General features: G+C 35.9%; 1 protein-coding gene across 2 annotated transcripts in view; it reads right to left on the bottom strand.

Moving 5' to 3' along the window:
- The window catches only part of LOC138709437 (organic cation transporter protein-like), a 181,785-nt gene that overhangs the window by 31,453 nt on the left and 127,293 nt on the right, over nt 1-23,039 (bottom strand). For both annotated transcript variants that reach the window (XM_069840200.1, XM_069840201.1), the window contains exons 2-4: nt 7,335-7,619; nt 4,575-4,721; nt 2,323-2,426 (exon numbers count right to left, since the gene is read on the bottom strand). In XM_069840200.1, coding sequence (XP_069696301.1) covers nt 2,323-2,426; nt 4,575-4,721; nt 7,335-7,619 — 536 coding nt within the window. The remainder of the gene's footprint in view (nt 1-2,322; nt 2,427-4,574; nt 4,722-7,334; nt 7,620-23,039) is intronic.

The following is a 23,039-nucleotide window of genomic DNA, read 5'->3' as shown; positions in this document are numbered from 1 at the left end:
ATTATCTCATAGAACAGTTATAATGAAGACCATTGAAAATGCTCAATGCTAATTTAACATTTTGTTTTTTTATGGAAAGAGAGGAGGCTGCCAGTAACATTTATATGAAACAACGAGTCAAAGTAGGATAGGAGAAGAAATGTGAGAAGGAAGTGAAATAGGGAGAGGAGTACGACAAGGATGCCCTTTATCACCTACTCTGTTCAACATCTACTTGGAGGATTTAGTGAAGAACTGTTTTCAGAACATAAGAGGAGTTGTAGTAGGAGGAAGAAGAATAAAGTGTGTAAGATTTGCTGATGATATGGCGTTGTTAGCAGAAGAGAAGATGATACTAAGGGATATGCTACTGGAGCTAAATGACAGCTGTGAGCAGTATGGGATGAAGATAAATGCCAACAAGACGAAGACAAAGGTTATCGGAAGAAAAATTAAAAGGCAAACGTGCCAATTCTAAATGAGACAGTAGAGCAAGTGTACAGATTCATATACTTGGGTATACTATAAGCAGTAACATGAGCTGCTGCCAAGAAGTCAAAAGGAGGATAGCAATGGCAAAGGAAGCTTTTAATAGAAAAAGGAACATCTTCTGCGGACCTCTGGAGAAAGAATTAAAGAAGAGACTAGTACAGTGCTTTGTGTGGAGTGTAGCATTGTATGGGTCAGAAACATGAACAATACGACGAAGTGAAGAGAAGCGAATAGAAGGATTTGAAATGTGGATATGGAGAAGAATGGAACGTGTGAAGTGGACAGACAAAATAAGAAATGAAGCTGTGTTGGGAAGAGTGGATGAAGGAAGAATGATGCTGAAGCTGATCAGGAAGAGGAAAAGGAATTGATTGGGTCACTGACTGAGAAGAAACTGCCTACTGAAGGATGCACTAGAAGGAATGGTGAACGGGAGGAGAGTTCGGGGTAGAAGAAGATATCAGATGATAGACGACATTAAGATATATGGATCATATGAGGAAACGAAAAGGAAGGCAGAAAATAGGAAAGATTGCAGAAAGCTGGGTTTGCAGAGAAAGACCTGCCCTGTGGCAGAACATTAAATGAATGAATGTAGGGTTTTACCTCAATTAATGAACAATATAACTGATATGTTACTAACTACATTATAAATATATCTACTAGGATTTAAAAGCAATATACAATCACTCGACGTGGCTCACATGGTGACAAAGAGACTTGCCCGGTCTGCTTTTGTCTTTCGTTGATGTCGTAGAAGAGACGTAAGATGTGACGGAGCCAGCAGCTCTTAATTTTTTAATGATACTGGCCACATTTTGGTTGGTTACATGGATCAGCCTACAGGTGAAGGATGAAACACCCTCGCACTTGGGTCAATTATATGTTCCCAATGTGCTGCCCCCAAGGTTGAATTTTGACTTGGGTGAAGAATGAACAAGAAATTTTGCTTGGAGGTTCTTTCATTCCTCCCTCCTTTACTTCAGTGTTAACAATTTTATCGCCATTAAAAATTAATTGCCCTTTACCGGATTTGAACCAAAGAACCTGGGAGCTTGTGGTAAGAGAATGGTAACTACGAGAACGATAAGAGATTTGTTACCATTGTGTTCAATGTTTGCCTGTCACAATTTTATATGTAGACATCGTAAATTTAGCTACTAAAAAGCCTGTGTGATAAATCTTGTCTCACTGTGAAAAGAGAGAGAAAGGTGATATGTCTTACCTCGTCTGTGTTGTTATTGCGATTGGGGGGGGGTGAAGCGATGCCAGTGGCGGAAGGGACTAGTTGATACATTCTGTAGCGCAAAATAAAATAACATAATATCTCTCTTCATACTGTACAGTTCCGTCACTGAGCTTGTCTTTCAAGAAACTGAGTTCCGGTAGCCTGCACAATAACAAGATTTTGAAAAGAATCCTGAAAATTTACAGCCCTCCTATAATCTCCACCCTCATTTGAAGGGACTTGGTTTTATTGCTACTGAGACAAGATAAACCTTACCAGGTATACCACTGCAACACACTTGGAAGACTGTAATGTTGACACTACTTAAAGATATGATGCATTCTGTTATATAATGCATAGGAGAGCCGAAATATTCTACTGTTTATACAGGGTGATTCCCGACTAATGACCCGCGCTTTAAGAATCAATTCCATAGGCTGTTCTGAGCATAAAACGTCATATGAACCTGGGTCAGTATCAACAGTTAAGAAATTGCAGCTAATTGAATCCTACGAAAGTAGCAGTGGTTTTGAACAGAATTAAGAAGATAATCTACTCCACTGCCGCTCAAAATACGTCAGTGAATGATACTGGGAATTCGTCTAACAATATTAGATGCCCACCTCTGAAGTAACAGCGTACAAAGAACACCGCCCACCACGATTCCCAGTAGGTAGAAGAACTGGGACACACTGATCAGCACTTCTCGTTGACACACAAGGTTCCACTGCAACCAACAACGACAGGAGTTAATATCAGTTTATCTTCGTTTACTACACAGTCCGTGCATAAGGAAAAGAAAGTGCCAAACATTTAGCAGATGCCGACTCTCTCTCTCTCTCGCTCTCTCTCTCTCTCTCTCTCTCTCTCTCTCTCTCTCTCTCTCGAAAAGTATTGATATTTCTCTTAGAATAAAAAAAATCGATATATAACGCAGTAAATACAGGATAACGTTTATCAAAAATGATTTAGATTTTTTAGGTAGGTACTAAGGTCTAATTTAGGTTTTTTTAGGTTCAACAGAATTCACATATACGACTCATACTATCATGATTCGTTAAAGTATTGAAGAAATGAGGAGTTCAGAAGCAAGGAAAAATAGGTAAAAGCCTACAAATCCGGTCCCTACTTATTACAGTACAAGCCCATAGGTAGGGTAAAGACAGGCAGACCAACAACATGAAGCCGGAAGAGACGACTACGGATTATGTAATGACTAGAAACGGGATGTTTAGGCATTTATTTTGGTTAAAATAGGCATGCATATAGGAACTAAAAATAGGCAGTGAAATAGGCATTTATTATTCATGGAAAGAGACAAAAAAAATAGACAAATACTTAATAAAGTATCCCATGCGGTACTCACTTTCTTTGGTTACATGTCACAACAAGATGCTTTTTTAAGTTGTCAACTGTCATTGTGAACCGCCTGTCAGAGAGAACGTTTTCATGGTGGAAAAAGGTCTTTCTACAGTACTTCTACTGAAGTGATTGGAGCAAACTTAAAACAACTTATTTCAGAAGGACTCTCTCTACTTTCTTTCAGAGATCCAGAAAAACCGACTATGTATGTGTGAGAAGGAATTAGAGACTTAAAAGTAAGCGTGACTTGTGCGTGCGAGCGGCAACAGTAACGGGACCTGGACTCCTTCTTTTAATACTTTCCTCATCCTCTTTCTTTCGCTGGTAAACCCCCAAGTGACTTGAGTACTGAGGGTTGTACTGTCCAAACATTTTTGTTAAGTGACATAAAAGATGGAATCGGTAGGGGGGGGAAAATTTACGACTTCTTGAAAACATATGAATTGCTGGAGAATAAGATTCTCAACAAAAATATTTGTGCGAGGTGAATATATATTTTTAATTTGTACAACCGTTATTTTTTGTTTTTTGATATTATTTATGTGTGGTTTATTTTAAATGCATTAAAAATATATAGAAAATGTACAATAACGACGTAAAAAGGCTAAAAAAAGGCATTTAACCTTGAAATAGGCAAAAAAGGCGAAATAAAAATTGGGCCTATCATCTCCAAATGTGTGGGAACGTGCTTATCTCTAATAGGTCTTTCATACATACACTCAGTTTAAAAATAGTAATATGCGTTACAAGAGCGGTATGTTGAAGTTTTCATGTTCGAGGAAAAGTTTGAAAAAGCGAAACGTAGTTGAGCTTTTTTAATTTCCGAGAATTGAAAGAAAACATACCGCTCGTGTATCGTACATTATTTTGTGCGAAGATCGTTTATTACATACCTGAAAGAGGAATTTCTAATTAGTTGCAATGAAATCTCCATCTTGATTTCTGTTCAATGACGGCAAATTTGCAAAACAAAAATATCTATCTTCAACATTGGTGCTTTAAAATGTTTTCTGTGTTTACTATACTCCAGCAGGCCGTGATATACGTCTGTCTTTTTTTCCCCCAGTCTATGACGAGTCTGTTGATTTTTTCACGGCTTCCTTAATGTTACTTGCATCACGAATGCAGTAACTTTAGTGGAGTTGTAGAGTTTACTTAATTTTTGCAAATATTTAAAAACAATAATTAACAGTGAAGTTTAGGTGAAATTGCAGTAGTAAGTTTCCAATTTATAATTATTACTATATTGAACGTCTCTAAAAATAATATGCTAAAAGCCTAAAGCAGTAAAATCAATATGTCACTTAAGCGGTAAGAAGAAGGAAATTGTTATGTGTGTTAGGTTGGGAATACTGAATGTGGAATTTTAGACTTTCCGCGGATTGGTTTTGTGCGGAAACCAAGCAAATACGCACGATCTCGCACAAAGGTATTTGCCTAACAACCGGGCTCTAGTATTGACTACACATTCTAATGAGGAAGGTTGGAATAATATACGGCTAACTATACTGACCTGCGTAACGAAAGTCACATCTCCCTTAGTGTATTCGAACTGCTCGCACGGCCTCACGCTCATGTTGGTAGGCAGATGGTGTTCACTGGTCCACGTGTTAAGCATTTCAATTCCCACATTGTATATATTGCACGGATCTCTTCTGCCCTGTAACGCAAACAAGAAAATTAGTGCCACGATAATGGACCCATTTTGTCATACGTTTTACGCGTTTCGTAAATCAATTCAGTTCCTATTTAATATGCCTATTGCAGTTCATTTTCACCCCTTCTTCGCTGATCTAAAGCCTATATTACACTATCAAATTTATGTGTCACAGAAGTGTGATAAGATATATATGATAATAGTACATAATGCAACGAGCCTATAATGATAGTAATTAAGACGCGAGTATGTTTGTTTATGAAACGAGCGCAAGCGAGTTTCATAATTTTCATACGAGCGTCTTAACTACCATTATAGTCAAGTTTCATACTACTTTTTATGCTCGACCATATTTCTAACTTGAAATTATTCAGAAGTATTCATTTTATTTGTATCTGACAGAAGATCGGAAGTGACTTGTTCATAGCTCTAAATTGTGAGATGTGCGCAGACGCGAAAGTATTGATTTTTTCCGAGGAACAATAATGTCATTGACCTTGATGTAATGTAGAGGATAATATGAACTAATTTTGATATAACCTGGAAATTGATTTAGAATTGAAAATCGAGATGACAAATTGAATTTATTTGAATATTATTTACAATTAACGCTAATTATTATAGTAACAGAACATAACCTCATAACAGTATTGGATTTCCAGCCTCCATGACGTTTCCCTCGTTGTCTTTCGATTACATATCTTAGAATAATCGAAACCTGAACTTTAATGAATAAGTGTACTTTAATGACATGCATTAAAGGACTGCTACCAGGTGTATAATTACTACATTTCGGCATGGTCGAGCATAAAATCTTTTACAATGTAATATATGATCACATCTAGCTGTGACATAGTTCTGTGATAAAAGTTATGGTCATCATCATCATACCTTTGATAAAATCTGTGACTGAGAAGAAAGAAAATGGCGGACATTAAGTACACATGTTCGTGAAAACCACGAAACTTTCAATATCACATTATGAGTCACATGAAATGTTTCATCCTCGATATTAAATACTTGGTATATATAGAATTTCACATCTTCACACTGAAGTTCTCTCAGTAGAGTTTGATGGATTCCTTTTGTATCTTTTGTCCCTATCCCAATCTCTAACCCAAATCATCGGCTTAGAGTGTAAACCTGCTAACGAAAAGGAAATTTTTCAGGGAAACAAAAAACTGAGTACAAATTAACTCTGAAACTTCACCACCTGTACTTTGGATTTGGCCCTAAAGTTTCAGTGTTAATTTATATTCTGTTTTTTGTTTCCCCTGTAAAATTTTCATTTTATTGGTTAGCAGGTTTACACTCTAAGCCGACGAAATACATACATTTTTTCTTTGATTTCTTCTTTAGTATTAATGCAATAACCATCACTGCATATTTTACAGTTACAACAAACACAGAACTATTGTGGACCCATTATTAGAACTGTGATGAAAGATATGATAAAAGCTTTGACATAGTGTAATATAGTCAAAATTTTACATTTGATCATATATATTTGATAAAAAATTTTATCATAATAATAATAATAATAATAATAATAATAATAATAATAATAATAATAATAATAATAATTCTTTATTTATACTGGCAGAGTAAACCCATAGGGCCTTCTCTTACACTCTACCAGGTCACAAAGTAGGCTATACAAGCAGTTAAAATTTAACAAAAAGTTAAAGAACAGAATACTAACATATTAAAATAATAATAATAATAATAATAATAATAATAATAATAATAATAATAATAATAATAATAATAGCCTAATAAAATCGACACTAAACAACATGAAAATAATACCATAATAGAAAAAAAAAGAAAATACATTGGAATATAGTGAAAGCAACTCATTTAGTACAAATGGTTAATGTGGAAAAACATAAGGAAGAATATATCAAAAATGGAATGTAATAAAAATAATAATAAAAAAGAAAAGAAATACAAAAATTAAATAAAATTCAGGACAAAAAGGCTATGATAATAAACTCATCGGCTGATAAAGAGAACAAAAAGGGGAAAGGAAGGAAAAAGAAATATATAGCCTATATTTTTACAAAACTATGGCAGAGAAAAGGGCTTATAACTGAAAGGAATCTAATTCAAAAAGTGCAATTTGAATTTATTTTTGAAACTAGACAATGTCCGACAGTCTCTGACATGTTGTGGTAGAGAGTTCCAGAGATGAGCTGCAGAGACCGTGAAAGATGAAGAGTAGAAGGATGTTCTGTGTTTAGGAATAGAGAGTGTGATATGGTGTTGTGAGCGAGTATCTATTTCGTGAGGACAAATGTTGAAAACTAGAAGCTAGGTAGCTGGGGTTATAGGTTTGAAGAATATTGAAGAATAAAGTGAGAGAGTGAATAGTTCTTCGCTCTTTGAGACGGACCCAGGACAGCATATGTAGTGAAGGTGTGATACGGTCAGATCTACGGACGTTGCAAATAAATCGAACGCATGCATTATGAACTCGCTGTAGTCTGTCTGTCAGTCTCATGTTAAGGTCAGTGTAGAGAGTGTCACAGTAATTTGATAGTGTAATATAGGCCTAACACCACGTGGTCTACATTACTTCCATGATTCTTGAGTTAGAACGCCAACAATACTCACAGCAGAAGAGTTGGGGTGAATGAAGTCCTTCCACTCCTGAGGATCCCAGCTCTGGTATTCGACGGGACGCGCGCACCAGAATTCGCCCGGACTGGGCGCTGTGAAGAGGATGCTAGCCATCTGCCATGCAGACGGTATCTTGACGAGCGACACAATCAGAATGGACCTCAGCTGCCACCAGCCGAAGTCGCCCAGTGCGCCCGCGCACACGTCCTGACTCGCCGGCGCCGGCGTCGACATCTTGACCACCACGGGACGGACCTGCCCACTGTCCAGCAGTGGGGTCTGCAACAGGAGTGCCCAGACTGAATACACCGTGTCCCTAAGTGATTATCGGAATTTCAAGTGGTTGGTAGGACTTTACAAGCGAAAGTAGATATCAGTGGCGTAGCGTCAATGTAAGCGAAAAAGCTTAGCTTCCCCAGTTAATAATAATTTCATAATAAGCCTGCAGTTTATGGAGAAAATTATTTATTAATTTTAATAAAATTTACATTTAAGCGTTAAATATTGTGATGCGGCAGCTCAGGATGATTTGTGATGCAGCAGTAAACAAGAAGCCTGCACACACCAGCTTCTGTATAATCCACCCCGCATATTTTCCATCCCTTTCTAACTAAGAGCGTATTCCGAATCTCACCGGTGAGCAATCCGATGGCATCACGGTGTTTCGAATTCCACCGATGACGTCATTGATGCTCCACCGGTGTCGCACCGGTGCCATCAACTTGCAGAGGTGGTGGCAGGCTCCATCAGCCGCCATCAGTGAATCTGATTGGTTCTTGTATAGGGCGGGAATTAGCAGACGAATGACATCGTGCACTGTTGTGTCATGGGGGTGTGTTATGCTTTAGTTCTGCTGTATTGTTTGTAATGAGCACAACGTAAAAACAATACGTTAATGGCTTATGAGCGAACATGTCAACGGACCAGTTATTACTACCGGTTCAAGAAACAAGTTGTTTATGCTCTCTTTTATTTGAACGAGATGGCAGTACGGAAATTTCGCAAAATTTTGCTAGCGTAGCACAAATAACCACTTACACAGCCGCCATGACAGCATCGATTCTTCCAGCAGGTTTGCTCCTTTTTTTCGTTGCAACGTGACGTCATTGATGCCACCGGACCGGAGAGATTCGGAATACGCTGTAAACTACCCTACTCGCAAGGCTCTCAAGAAGCTATCTTTAACATTTAAAATAAGTAGTTTCCGAGTTATCCCTTTTCGTCAGTTGTGTTCAGTTGAAGTGTTAGTGTGCATTGTGGCTGATATAATAAATAATGTGTGAAATAACAGTTCCTGACACTAATTTACTTGAATTTTTTTAGGACAATTGTATTATCAAGACTGACTTACGAACAAAAGTGTGATTTAAAAAACAAATGACCGACTCCCTTGCTGTCAATGAAGGACACAACCAAGACAGACGCATACTTACGTAATGATAATAACACTGTATCTATTGACCGTTAATATTGTGATTTCTCTAAGTATGACAGGGAGTGAGCTAATGTTATACGTATACGTGTCTATTTGTTAGAGATATGTGCAAACCGTGAAATCATATTTTACTATGTATCATTTAAGGTCATGCCTTATTGGTGTTACGAGGTTCCAACCAATCTTCGACTGCTGACTTGACATTGACTACTATTTATTTTAAGACTGTATCTTTGTAATGCGTTTTCTCATATTGTATGAAAGACAACTTGAGTTAGTTTCCCCTGCTCAAAATTTCATGCTACGCCACTGGTAGATATGTGTTTCCTTCATGTAATGGAAGAATAGCTGTGGAAGTTTCGTATAGTGTGACCACAGCTTTTGTTTCTCCTCTCTGTTGTGTCACAGCGCCACATTTACAAATTGGCGGCTCCTGTGGATAAGTAATTTTCTGTGTTGCAATTTGCGAAGTGCGGTTCTGTAGTTTTTGTAGAGCAGAGATGGGCATCGTGCCTCACTTGAGAATTTGTGCCTCACTGACCTTCACAGAGCTTGTCGCTCTGAGTGACATCATCTTCACAGTCCCCTTTCCTCCCTCACGTAGCTCCTAGGCGTGGGCAGGTTCTATATCAGTTTCATAAGCAATATCAGTGGTGGCATAATGGCATTATCGAAGCAGTGTGTACGCGTTAGAAAACGATTATTTCATGAGAAATGGGAGGAAGAGTTGTTTTGCTGTTTAGAAGGGGAGAACATATGATGTATGTTATGCTCGAAAATCCTATTAGGCATTAATAAATTTAATATACAGTGTCATAAAGAACACGTTGAATTAGAAGGTAAGACAAATTAAATGTTATTTTTTCGTACTATTCCGAAGAAAATTTATGATCTTAACATTTGCATAGTATACTAAATACGACATTATACCTTAAACACGCTGCATGAAAAGGTACGAGGAATTAAATGTTGTTTGTACGTATTAGTTCCAAAAGAAATTTATAAAAAAATATCAAATGTGCGTAGAAAACGAAATATGATTTTCTGAAATTATTTTATGTCGAGAACATGCAAATCTATTAAGTAATCTTGAGAAACGCCAGAATATTCAAGAAAATAAACGTAGACAACGTGATGGAATATTATTGGCTAGTTACGCAATTTCTCGCCTGTGATTTAAATCAATTCAGCTATGGAGAAACAGTAAAGAGGTTTATGATTAAAGCTGCCGAATTAATTTGTCAAATTGAATAAAAGTTTTCGAGTCTCTCACGTTAACCAAGCGTTTTCCTAATAATTCGCCACTGACCGCCTTAGCGATTACGATAAGGTGACGCAGGTCACAGCAGTTTATACTTCCCATCATACTCTGCAGTCTCATCTCCTAGTAAACAAACTATTTCAAATCAAGTGCCTCACGTAACCGAAAATTGTGCCCATGTATGCTGTAAAGCGAGCTTGCTGACAGCAATTCAGAATTGATCCTTTACACAAAAACATTGGTCGATGGTACAGACAATTTGAAACGGCTGAATACATCTGTAAAGGAAAGAGTTCAGGACGCCCACGTGTGCCCAACGAAAGAGTCAAGAATGTCAGAGAATCTTTCGTAAATAGTTCATGGTCCTCCAACCTCCACATGTGATTTCTTTCTGTGGGGTCAAGTGAAGGACCATGTGTACCTGCCACCACTACGTGTCGATATGCCCGAGTTGAGAAGAAGAATTGTTGCTGTTGTTGAATCTTATCACTCCAGACATGCTGATTATTGGCTGGATGTCTGCTATGTGCTCACATCGAACACATATGGTATGGTATAAAAACTCTAGAGTCGCTCTTTATTCCCATATGATGTTTCTTCTTATAATATTGCAAGCAAGAGAAACTTTGAAATCCTAGTAATCATGTAGGGACAAGCTGTATATCAATGGTTCGACATTGTCAGACAGAGTATTCTATTGACTATTTCGTTTATATGACGTCATTCCATTTTCGGCCAATGAAGTGTAATGAAATTTTGAATTCCAACCAATGACAATCATACATTATGATAATTTCTGCAGCTCGATTTATCACTATCAATTTATCGCATGGTCGTTCTTTTGTTTAGCCAGTGTCGCCAACTGTTTCCATGTAAATCGGTGAGCATGAATCCATTGAACTAAATAAAGTGCGATATCCTTTCACATCTACATCTTCATCTTCTAATTCCATGTCCATTGTATCTAAAGAAAATGACACTCCTGCATAACAATTGTTCATTTAATTAATGTATTAATCAGGTTATTTGTAATTATACTATAAAATGTTTAAATTAAATTACTATTTCAGAAGAAAACATATTTCTGTTATAATAACAAGAGAAAAGCGTAGTACATGTAATTAACATCTTTTAAACCTGTATTTCGCTTTTCTCAATTGGCATTACTGAATAACATTCAATTTCTTTATTGCAGTAATCGTTATTCATCTATTTCGGCTTCACAATGCCTGAATAGGTTAAGTATTCATAAATATATAATTATTATATTTTGTGAGCGAATTTTAGTGATATATTAGGTCTATTTACATTTTTTTATTTTATTCACGAAATAGTCCTAATAAATGTCACTTGAGGTCTAAGATTTCCCAAATAAATCCACGAGCGAAGTTACAAACCTCTTGTGACATTACTATTGATAATTGGAGTACTCGGCACTGGTTCATCAGTGGTCAATTAATGCAGCCGTGAGCTCACGCCAATATCAACGGAAGCGACTTGCTTTGTTTTATCTGCAAATGCCAACATTTCTTTATGATGAAAGAGTGATGGAACGGAGAAAAATTCTCTCCGGCGCCGGTATTTGAACCCGGGTTTTCAGCTCTACGTGCTGACGCTTTATCCACTAAGCCACGCCGGATACAACCCCGACGCCGGTTAGAATCGTCTCAGATTAAGCTCCATCTCTTGGGTTCCCTCTAGTGGCCGCCCTCTGCACTACGTCATAGATGTCTATGAACGCAGGACCGAAGTCCATACATGTGTTGAGGTGCACTCGAATGAGTGACTGGTTGGCCGGGATCCGACGGTATAGGCGCCGTCTTAAATCACAAAGTGATTTATTACGCATATCATATTATATTTTGATGTACCGAAGTACATATGATATTTCCATGCAGATATTCTGCGTCATCATATGATGAAAGAGTGATGGAACGGAGAAAAAGATTTCATCTTGTTCTTGTGATATGGTATGCTTTGGAAATGTAGATGGTTCGTCACCTTAGCTGTGGCTTAGTGCTACGAGTAGCTCTCTGGTCTTTCATCTGAAAGCCCGAGTTCGATCTCCGACTGATCGTGATGGAATATGTGTTGGGGAGGAAAATAAACGTTTTCTTCTTTCATTCCACTATATTCAATAGTTAAAAATAAACTGAAATGAAGTATTTCGGGTTAGTACGAGTCTCCGAGCCCTAGGGTTCATACGGAGATGGGACCTGACTCCGTTAGGACTGACGTAGGATAGCCCATCTACAGTATGAGCACCGGATTGACGAATGCTACAGTGAGGATCACGTAAGAGTAATTCCTAAAAGGCTAATTTGGCCGTCTCTTCAGTGTTGCCAACTAATACCAGATATTACCAATTAATCACAATACCATGTACGATAATAATAATAATAATAATAATAATAATAATAATAATAATCATAATAATAATAATAATAATAATGATAATAATAATGAGGTTGCTGTATAGAAAAAATTAAGTCTATAGCTTAAAAACTGTAGAAAATAGAAATTTCACTCATTTCAACCCAAAAAAATAGTTTCTCAACTTCACTGCTTGTTCCAAATGAAAGAATTTATGCCATTTAGTCTAAAAAAGAATCTTATTCAGACGCTTGTAATGCCCCATTTTGATTATTGCGATTCCTTGCTAACTAATGTAAGTTCACTCTTAGCTGAGAGACTACAACGTGTTCATAATGTGTGCATACGATTCATCTGCAATACTCGTAAATTTGACCATGTAACGCCTTCCCTCCAGTTACTTTCATGGGTGCGTCTGAAGGAACGAAGAATAATACATTCACTGCCTCTTCTATTTAGAATTATGCATACTTCTACCCCGAATTATCTGTTATCGCGCTTTCAATTTCTTACAACTCTTCGAAACCGGCATCAAGCACTTCTTTCTATTCCTCATCATAGAACGTCTTTATACTCATCCTCCTACACTGTAGAAATACCTCGCCTCTGGAATTCGTTACCTAATGACGTCAGGGACTGTTGGGCTTTATCACAATTCAAAATTAAATTGGAAAATTTTGTCTCATTTAATGCTTTTTAGGTATTACTAGAAGTGTTGATTTGTGTCTTTTTTTACTCTAGATTAAAATTGCAAGTTTCTTGTTTAGGTCTATGTTAGTTAATTAGTTAGGATAGGCCTACAATTAAATGATACTTAATCACTCATTTAGAGTTTGTGTGACTGCAACCTGTGTATATTTTAGTGTGGCTTTACTTTGTTGATAGTGTATTTTTTTCCATTTTATTTCTATTATTGTATTTGCATTTCTGGTGGTATGGAAGAGAAGGCCTGATGGCCTTAACTACACCAGAATAAATAAATAAATAAATAAATGTTCTTTGACACCGCTGTCATCCGGTTGAGAATCACTGTTCTATTGTACTCTACAATTTTAAACTTGAGGGCCCACTAAAGTAAGGAAAATGAGGCCTCATCATAAAAAATGTTGAGAAACTGTTATAGAGTTTATCGAAAAGGACTCGTTAACCGTGCTGGAACATGGATTTGAATCCCGCTTGTGCTGATTACCAGGTTAGGTCTTATTCGAGGTTTTCCCTAACTGTAAGGTCAATGTCTGGTAATTCCATGAAGAATTATAGGACTCATTTCGCCAAAATGTTATCTCGCTATCACAAATTCCATCGCCGTCAGATAGCTTCATACTTGAAACAACGTCATTAAATAATCAATTGTAAAAATCCCCAACTGTTTGGAAATGAAATTTCTCGATTAGTTCTTATATCTTATCGGTTAAACTAGCGCTAAGGTAGTTCCCTTCCTACTCCGCTTATGCACCTTAAACTGTCTTACCAGTCATACCAACATAACTTTGGTGATACGAAAGTTTCACGCTAGTGCATACTCACGCTATGCCTTGCATATACGAATCTGTGACAGGCTAGGTTTGGTTAGTTTAGGCTTTTGTTATACCTTGCATATACGAAACTCTCTAGAATTTTCAAAGCCTGGTGAGCTTTGTTTAGTGATGTTGTCAATACTTGCTAGCGTAATGGCGGGCGTAGAAACGAAGTTACATGATATAAAACCTGGTAAGGTTTATCTTGTCTCAGTAGCAATAAAACCAAGTCCCTTCAAATGAGGGTGGAGATTATAGGAGGGTTGTAAATTTTCAGGATTCCTTTCAAAACCTTGTTATTGTACAGACTACCGGAACTCAATTTCTTGAAAGACAAGCTCAGTGACGGAACTATACAGTACGAAGAGAGATATTTTATAATTTTATTTTGTGCTACAGAATGTATCAACTAGTCTCTTCCGCCACTGGATGGATGGACGGCACCGCTCCACTCCCCCATCGCCATAAAAATACAGACGAAGTAAGACATATCTCCTTTCTCTTTCCTTTCACAGTGAGACAAGATAAATCACACAGACTTCAGAAATTGTGTGTTAGTTTCAGTCGTGTAAAGGGGGTTAAGCCATTTTTTCTGCAAATGGAGTTTTATTCCCGAGGTGAATACACAAGTTAAATTCTACAAGTGGGTCTGCAAAAAACAGAATACTAGCATTTGATGTGTTTTATTTGTGTAGAAAATTATTTGCAATAATGTTCCGAAGTTTAATTTTCACTTATCTCGAAACTCATTTTTGTAACTTAACTCCCTTTACCCAAACACCATCGATTTCATTATTATTTGTTGTGTTTCATTATTTTTCAGCAGTTATTGAATTAATACTAGTCTTGAGTTCTTCACATTACATCGTATCGTGTGTTTTATGCCCCTACGTTCCATTCTTCACTACAGACCACAACGTTTGCACCTCCATTACCACGCATCTCTTATTTCACACGTAATTTACTACATTTTCGAACAATTTCCTTTTCTTCAAATGATTCCCTGTGAAATCCTTAATTTTTTTTAATCCATCTCCACAAAAAATATCACTTACAAATTCAACCATTTCCACTTCCGATATCATCGGAACTAGCCTACTTCAGCGCTAGCTTGTCCATCTTATCTGATTTCTTATGTAATTGAAATAAATATTGAAACTCTGTAGTGCCGTTGGAAATCCTCTGACTTACCTGTCCAAATACAGTCCTCTATAATAAATCTGTCGACGCTAGATAAACGCGTTGTCGCAACAGAATCGTTAAATAACTTATCAGATGTATGTATGTTACATACAGTAACAGAGAATGTACGTAGGCAAAAAATAATTTACCCACTTTGTAGTGTTGCTGTCTTAATGGCACTCTAGAACAGTGATTGTCAGTGCTCGCTGAAATGGGTATCGGGTAAGGAATGTATCGACATATTCTCCGTGATGTAGAAGGGAGAGAGAGAAAGCAGATGTAGTTGTACACCGGGGACAGAACATCTAGAAGCTTGAAGACCGTTACCATGGATACATATATAATAGGATGCGAAACTGCGGTCAGCACCATCTGGCGGCGGGGGTTGAAATAAGATGATCAGCACCCAACGTCGTAGGTGGTGAACATTAGAACTACGTGTTGGGTACATTACCCAGAGTTCTCTATTTATCCATTCGAGATATTGCTCGAGGAGACAAGATGGCAGACAGAAACTTGTTAATAAGTGAACATAAAGTGATGCTACGTGTGTGTATAAACAGTGATGTTTATGAAGGTTATAAAATAGTGTTCTTGAATGTAGCCTATTGTAAAGTAATATTAATATAATAAATTGAACTATCTAAGTAGTTCTTGCATACTTTTCCATTGCGCTGTACAATAAATACCCAAAGAATACAATACCAATTATCTAATCTTTTGCTTTATTTTTTGTCTCTGTCTGGTTACATTTTAATTGGGTAGTGTAAAATAGATCGTCTCTTTTATCTTCCTGTTGGCTCCGGTAAGAATTTTCAGTAGAAGATGCTGTGAGGAATAAAAATGTAAATGTTTTATTTTAAATTGGGTTAGTTTTAAATATCGATGAGGGTGGGAGCGAACACTTTCTGCGCAGTTTAACATTTTCGTCACCAGGAGCGCTGCTAAATGCATGAAGTAATTAGTTACTCTTTTCGCTACTTTGTGCGCTGCTAGATGTAATAACGCTCCTCCTCCCAACAGGTGGCAGCAAGATCAATTTCTTCAACAGCGCCTCTAGTATGTGTTACGGGAAACTCAGTAAGTTTCGTATCCTATTATACTGTATATTCATCCATGTTATTGTATTGTGAGAGAACAGCTGGATCAGTGAAAGTAAGTGGTCAACGTTTTCACTTTGTAATGCAACGAACAATTCTGCTGTGTGTGAACTCTACTGTAGTGACGTCACTGAAGCCTCTAGTTGTTCTGTCCCCGGTGTACAAGCGATCAGTAGCTATAGAAGAGGACGCTATTTTTCGCATCATTAAATATTATCGTGTCGTAGCTCCTATGATAGTCAATCAATCGTGCTGCAATTTTTAAGAGTCATAGAGAGGCCTAAATGTCTAAGGAAAGCATAAAAAATTTGAAATCAAAATTTTTTTTGAAAGTGAGAAAAAAATACAAACTTCGAAGTGACCTGTCAAAATAGACATTGAGACCCTCAAAAGTTGGTAAGCGGCAAACTTTTTTATTTTTCACTTTAGATGGGAGTCAAAGCAGTAGAAATGTTTAGAAAGAATGGAAATTAGTTTTAAAAGTGATTACCAGGGAAAGGATTTATATGTAAATACATATTTACTTATAAAGCTAATATAATTTATATTTTGCATTATCTTTATGTTTCACAATGTGTAGGGTTGAAAAATCCTACTTTTATTTTCCATATTTTTCCATATTTTAGAGTTTAGTACATATTTTCGTTAATTTCCATATATTTTCCATATTTCATATAAAACAGTCCATATTATATTAGGTTTAACAATAAAACAAAACAAAATTCCATTAACTTTTAAAAATACATTTCAACAATAGAGATTTAAACACATGTTCAGTAATCCCTTTAACATCAGAGTTATTTGAAAATTAGCAGTCCTATCAACAATGGGAAAGTAAGTTACAAAACTGTATTAATTTAATTTAAAATTTTTAACAGACTTCAGTTGTGCAGCTCAACAGTTAAATGCCAGTCAGAGTACACATAGGTTCAGTTTTGTAAATCATACTATAAAGACGGTAAATATGCCAAAAGTACGTCATTCAGTCAATTTAAAATCAAAACTAACAAGTTACATTTCAGAATTTAAAGAAGATGGTTTATCAACTGACAATAAAATATTATTTTGTAATTTGTGTCAGTGTGCAGTATCATCTACACAAAAGTTCCTGGTGCAACAACACATTACAACTAGTAAACATCAGGCCAACAAACAACTAAATTCCAAGCAGAGACAATTGTTTTTAACACAACCAACAACATCGAATGTAAGATCTGAGTTTAACATCGACCTGTGCCGTTCTCTCATCTCTGCTGATATTCCTCTCTACAAACTAAAGAATAAGGTCTTCAGGGAATTCCTTGAAAAATATACTCAACATACAATCCCGGATGAGTCAACACTTAGGAAGACGTATGCTCCATCCATCTACGATGAGACAATACAGAAGATAAGAGATGAAATTAAAGATAGTTCAATTTGGGTTTCCATTGATGAGACTCCCGACAAAGAAGGTAGACTTGTTGGTAATGTAGTTATCGGTTTGTTAAGTGAACAATATTCTGAACGAATTCTTTTACATTGTGATGTTCTAGAAAAGTGCAATAACAAAACTATAGTTAAACTGTTCAACGAAGCTATGGGTATCCTGTGGCCAAAGGGTATTATGTACGATAATGTGTTATTCTTTATTAGCGATGCTGCCCCTTATATGGTCAAAGCTGGACAAGCATTATCTGTTGTATATCCTAAATTGACTCATTTTACTTGTGTGGCGCATGCATTTCATCGTGTGGCAGAAGTGGTCAGAGACAATTTCCCTAAAGTAGATTTGTTGATTTCATCAGTGAAAAAAGTATTTCTCAAAGCTCCCAGTAGAGTTAACGTGTTGAAAGAAATGTACCCTGAAATTCCATTGCCACCAAAGCCAATTTTAACTAGATGGGGTACATGGCTAGAAGCAGTTGAATATTATGCCGAACATATAGACTCTATTAACAATGTTCTCCTTGCATTGGACTCTGAAGATGCAGTCTCAATTGATACTGCGAAAACAGTTACCTGTGACATAAGTGTGAAGAATGACTTAGCTCACATTCAGCATACATTTTCATGCATCATAAAAACGCTCAAAAGTCTCCAAAATAGGCACCTTTCACTATCTGAAAGTTTTGAAATTATAAATAGTACTGTGGAACAACTGAATCGTGGTAGAGGTAAAGTTGCAGATGCAGTAAGAGCTAAGGTGGACACTGTACTTTCAAAAAACCCTGGATATGAAGAACTACAAAAGGTTGTTGCTGTGATGAGTGGTGAATCAACAGTGAAGATTAACTTGGACTTATCCCCAGCAGACATTGTGAAATTGAATTATGTACCAGTTACTTCTTGTGACGTCGAACGCTCTTTTAGTCAGTATAAATCTATCCTCAGAGACAATAGAAGAAGATTCACTTTTCAGCACTTGAAAGAAATGTTTGTAACCTATTGTTATGGTAACAGACAATAAAAATTGTGTTTTGTTGAAACTACATTGGAAGATAAGGTACGTCCATTATATTTTTTGTTTAGTTTGATTAAAATGTACCAATATTTAACGTACATAGTCATTTTTTTATAATTTTAAGTCCATATTTAATTCCATATTTTGGTAAAAATCCATATTTAATTCCATATTTTGGTAAAAATAACTACATATATATTTACATATTTCATATATTTTTAGTCCATATAAATCCGTTCCCTGGTGATTACTATTCAAAATCTTTGCTAGTTTCTGTGGTAGTGCTAGTTAAACAAAGGAGTATTTTCGTCTGGCGGACTTCCGTATGCAGAGTGACTAAACCTTTGTCTATTAGAACTGCGGGTTCACATAGAAATCATCGCGGTGATTTCAAATTTGTTTTCAAAATTTTTTCATTGCTTAAAGTTTTCAAGTTAATAATGAGTTTTGAAATTTAATAAAAATATTTCTATTACATAAATAACATTTTTGCGAGATCCTGCGTATTTGCTTGGTTTCCGCACAAAACCAATCCCAATCCGCGGAAAGTCTAAAATCCACATTCAGTATTCCCAACCTAACACACATAACAATTTCCCTCTTCTTACCGCTTAAGTGACATATTCATTTTACTGCTTTAGGCTTTTAACATATTTTTAGAGACGTTCAATATAGTAATAATTATAAATTGGAAACTTACCACTGCAATTTCACCTAAATTACACTGTTAATTATTGTTTTTAAATATTTGCAAAAATTAAGTAAACTCTACAACTCCACTAAAGTTACTGCATTCGTGATGCAAGTAACATTAAGGAAGCCGTGAAAAAATCAACAGACTCGTCATAGACTGGGGGAAAAAAAGACAGACGTATATCACGGCCTCCTAGAGTATAGTAAACACAGAAAACATTTTAAAGCAACGATGTTGAAGATAGATATTTTTGTTTTGCAAATTTGCCGTCATTGAACAGAAACCAAGATGGGGATTTCATTGCAACTAATTAGAAATTCCTCTTTCAGGTATGTAATAAACGATCTTCGCACAAAATAATGTACGATACACTAGCGGCATGTTTTCTTGCAATTCTCGGAAATTAAAAAAGCTCAACTACGTTTCGCTTTTTCAAACTTTTCCTCGAACATGAAAACTTCAACATACCTCTCTTGTAACGCATATTACTATTATGCTGAATAAACACTAGTATGACATACTTTTAAATTTAGGAAAATAAAAAGAATATCATAGTAGTTTTTATATTATTATTGATATTACTGTCACTATTATTATGTGAACTGAAGCTGTCTTGTTTCATATCCCTGTCCTAGCATAAGAGCCATTCTATTTTAAACCAATAGATTTCATATTGCTATCTCAATTTTTTTAACTCTAAAATAAATTTAATTCGTGCATATATATATATATATATATATATATATATATATATATATATATATATAGTGTAATCTAGTTTCTTCAGATATTAAGTTACCAAATTTTCGAAAAATCGTTTGTGCCAATTTTATTCCTCGGATCTATCTATCTCCGGTTCTAATCGTTTACATTAGTCAGTCTTGGACTCAGATGAAAGGTAAAAATCCCTGTGAAGTAATGAGATATTCTACATATCAGGATTTGTGTCTTGTCCATTTCTTTCTTCTTTCACTGAACCCCTCAATAATTTTAGGTTATTGACACTATAAACGAATATGCTGAATACTATTTATTAATTATATAAAATATGCTTATTTTAATGCATATGTGAACATTATGTTGCATCATTAAAGTATTATTGCTGACGTAATTTCTGGCACGAACGAAACCGTACCACTGGAATGCTGCATACCAGCCAGCAGCCATGGTTGCCCTAGCATGCATCCCTTACCCGCTGGTAACATCCAAGCCTCAATAATCAAGTTTTCATAATGTCCCTTGCACTATTATTTGAACCACTTTACATTAACTCTAACACTCACCATCTTCCAGAGTTGTAATACACAGTTATTTTGAAGTAGGTAGACTACGAATCACTAACTGAATTCTGCTTCGAAATCGTCACTGCTACGTGAATTTGATGATTTGGCATCTCCTGCGTTGGAATATGATGACGCTCATGAACGTGTTTTGCAGATGTTACATTATCTATTCTATGAACGACTGTCTCAGAAATACAAATAACTTATTACATATTTTTTTAATCTGCTCTTCGCTGTAAATTACCTCGCATTTGATTTTAATAGATATTTAACGATGCTATACCAATTACGCTGTTATTTATTGTCGATGAAATTAGTGATAGCGAGATGAGGCCGAGGATTCGCTATGCGATTACCTGACATTTGCCTCACAGTTGGGGAAAACCTCGGAAAAAATAATCGATACAAACGAGATTCGAACCGATACCCAACAGCAACCTAAGATCACGAGTCCCACACGTTACTCCGAGATTACGATGACGTTCACCATTATTCGTAGATTTATCTTACAAGAGATCGTCAAAGAAAGATTGCTTACGATCTTTTATTAAGTAACATAGAATGGTACTGTAAGGTAGCATTTTTATCGCATTCAGATGGTATTAATTATTAAGTATTTTTTAAATAAGAGGTAGTTACGGGGATAGTGTAGTAATCATGAAAGTCCAAATTCTACGTATATTCACTTCTTTCGTCTGTCAGTGTTTCAATCTTGGTGATAAGAACGAGTTCCCTAGTAGGTTTGGCTTTAGGGGTAGTGCCCTCGAGCCATGGCACTGTCTAAATGAAATATAATTAATTAAAAAATGATTAAAATAATTTTGACTACAAATTAAATATATTACGGTTTTATGTACGAAATTCAATAAGACATTGTCAGAGGCAGGTATTTATGGAGATTAATTTTATTATTTGTGTTTTTTAATATTGGCGTCGGCTGAGGTTGTTGGAGATTGATTTGTACTCTTGGCGGAGATTAATGGAAATTTTGTAAAATACAATTGGAATTGGAGTATTAACTGAATATAAATATTGCTTTCTAAATAATTAACATTAAAGGTTCGTTGGATTCTGGTAAATGTGCGGTATGGCCAATAGACAATATTTGTTGGATTGAGACTTTATTTAACACACATTCATTAGAAACGAAATAAACTTGCAGCCCTCAAATTAACACTTTGAAATTATTAGTGGAATGTTGAATTCTCTGTCTTTTCAGTTCACTAATGTAATCAGAATACCTGGAATACCATGTAATTTAGCCTACTTGGATATATATATATATATATATATATATATATATATATATATATATATATATATATATATATATATATATAACAAATTAAATTGAAAAAAATTCCGAAAAACACTCAGAATATGAAATTCGCTATAAAACGACGCAATAGTAATAATTCGCGAATGTGTTCATATTTCGCTATTAGAACTATATTTCGCATTTGTTACGATTGTTTTATCCGCATATTATTAATCAGAATTACTTAATTCGTAAAGATTAGTAAAAATCTATTATATTATCTATTATTGGGCAATGGCCAACAAAATGAAAATAAATTCTCTAAAGAGCAAAGTCATTAGCTTTACAAGAAAAAAAATAATCGCATCGTATATGTTAGGAGGTGAAACCATTCCGGAAGTTAACAAATGTAAATACCCAGGAATAACATTTAGCAGCGATCTCGACTGGGGGGAACACGTTACTGACACAGCGGGAAAGGCATGGAGGGCGTTACACTTTGTGATAAGGGTACTAAGAAAAGGCTCTGATAAATCCAAAGAGATTGCATATAAATCACTAGTACGTCCAGTAATGGAGTATGGTGCTGCATGTTGGGATCCTTACAGATTAGAACACATTAAGACACTGGAAAAGATTCAAAAACGGGCTCTCAAGTGTTGCCGTAATAATTCACCATTAAAATGGGACACACTCACGGACCGGAGAACACGAATTCAATTATGCGCAATGTTCAAAACATACAGAGGTGAGCCTGTCTGGAGATAAATAAAAAGTAGGTTGCAGCCGCCAAATTACTCTTCAAGGAACGACCATTCATATAAATTGAGAGAAAGAAGACAGAGGACGGACACTGGAAAGTTTTCTTTTCTCAATCGTACTATCAGGGACTGGAATGCTTTACCTGCATACTTACTAAAGGCTTTACCAATAACCAAAAATGTATTTAAAAATAGGCTTAAGGACTTTACTAATAGACGGTAGTATATTATACACACTATTTAAAGGGTGTATTTGATATCTTGTTATTTGACGTGCTCTATCAGTGAGGAAGTGTGTTGTGTCAGTGAAGTGTGTAGTGTCAGTGAAGAGTATTGTGTAAGTGAAGTGTGTTGGTGTCAGTGAAGTGGCTGTGCTAAGTGTTTGAACAGTG

This window comes from Periplaneta americana, chromosome 11, assembly GCF_040183065.1.
Source record: "Periplaneta americana isolate PAMFEO1 chromosome 11, P.americana_PAMFEO1_priV1, whole genome shotgun sequence".
NCBI lineage: Eukaryota > Metazoa > Arthropoda > Insecta > Blattodea > Blattidae > Periplaneta > Periplaneta americana.
This window is presented reverse-complemented; position numbering and strand designations above follow the sequence as displayed.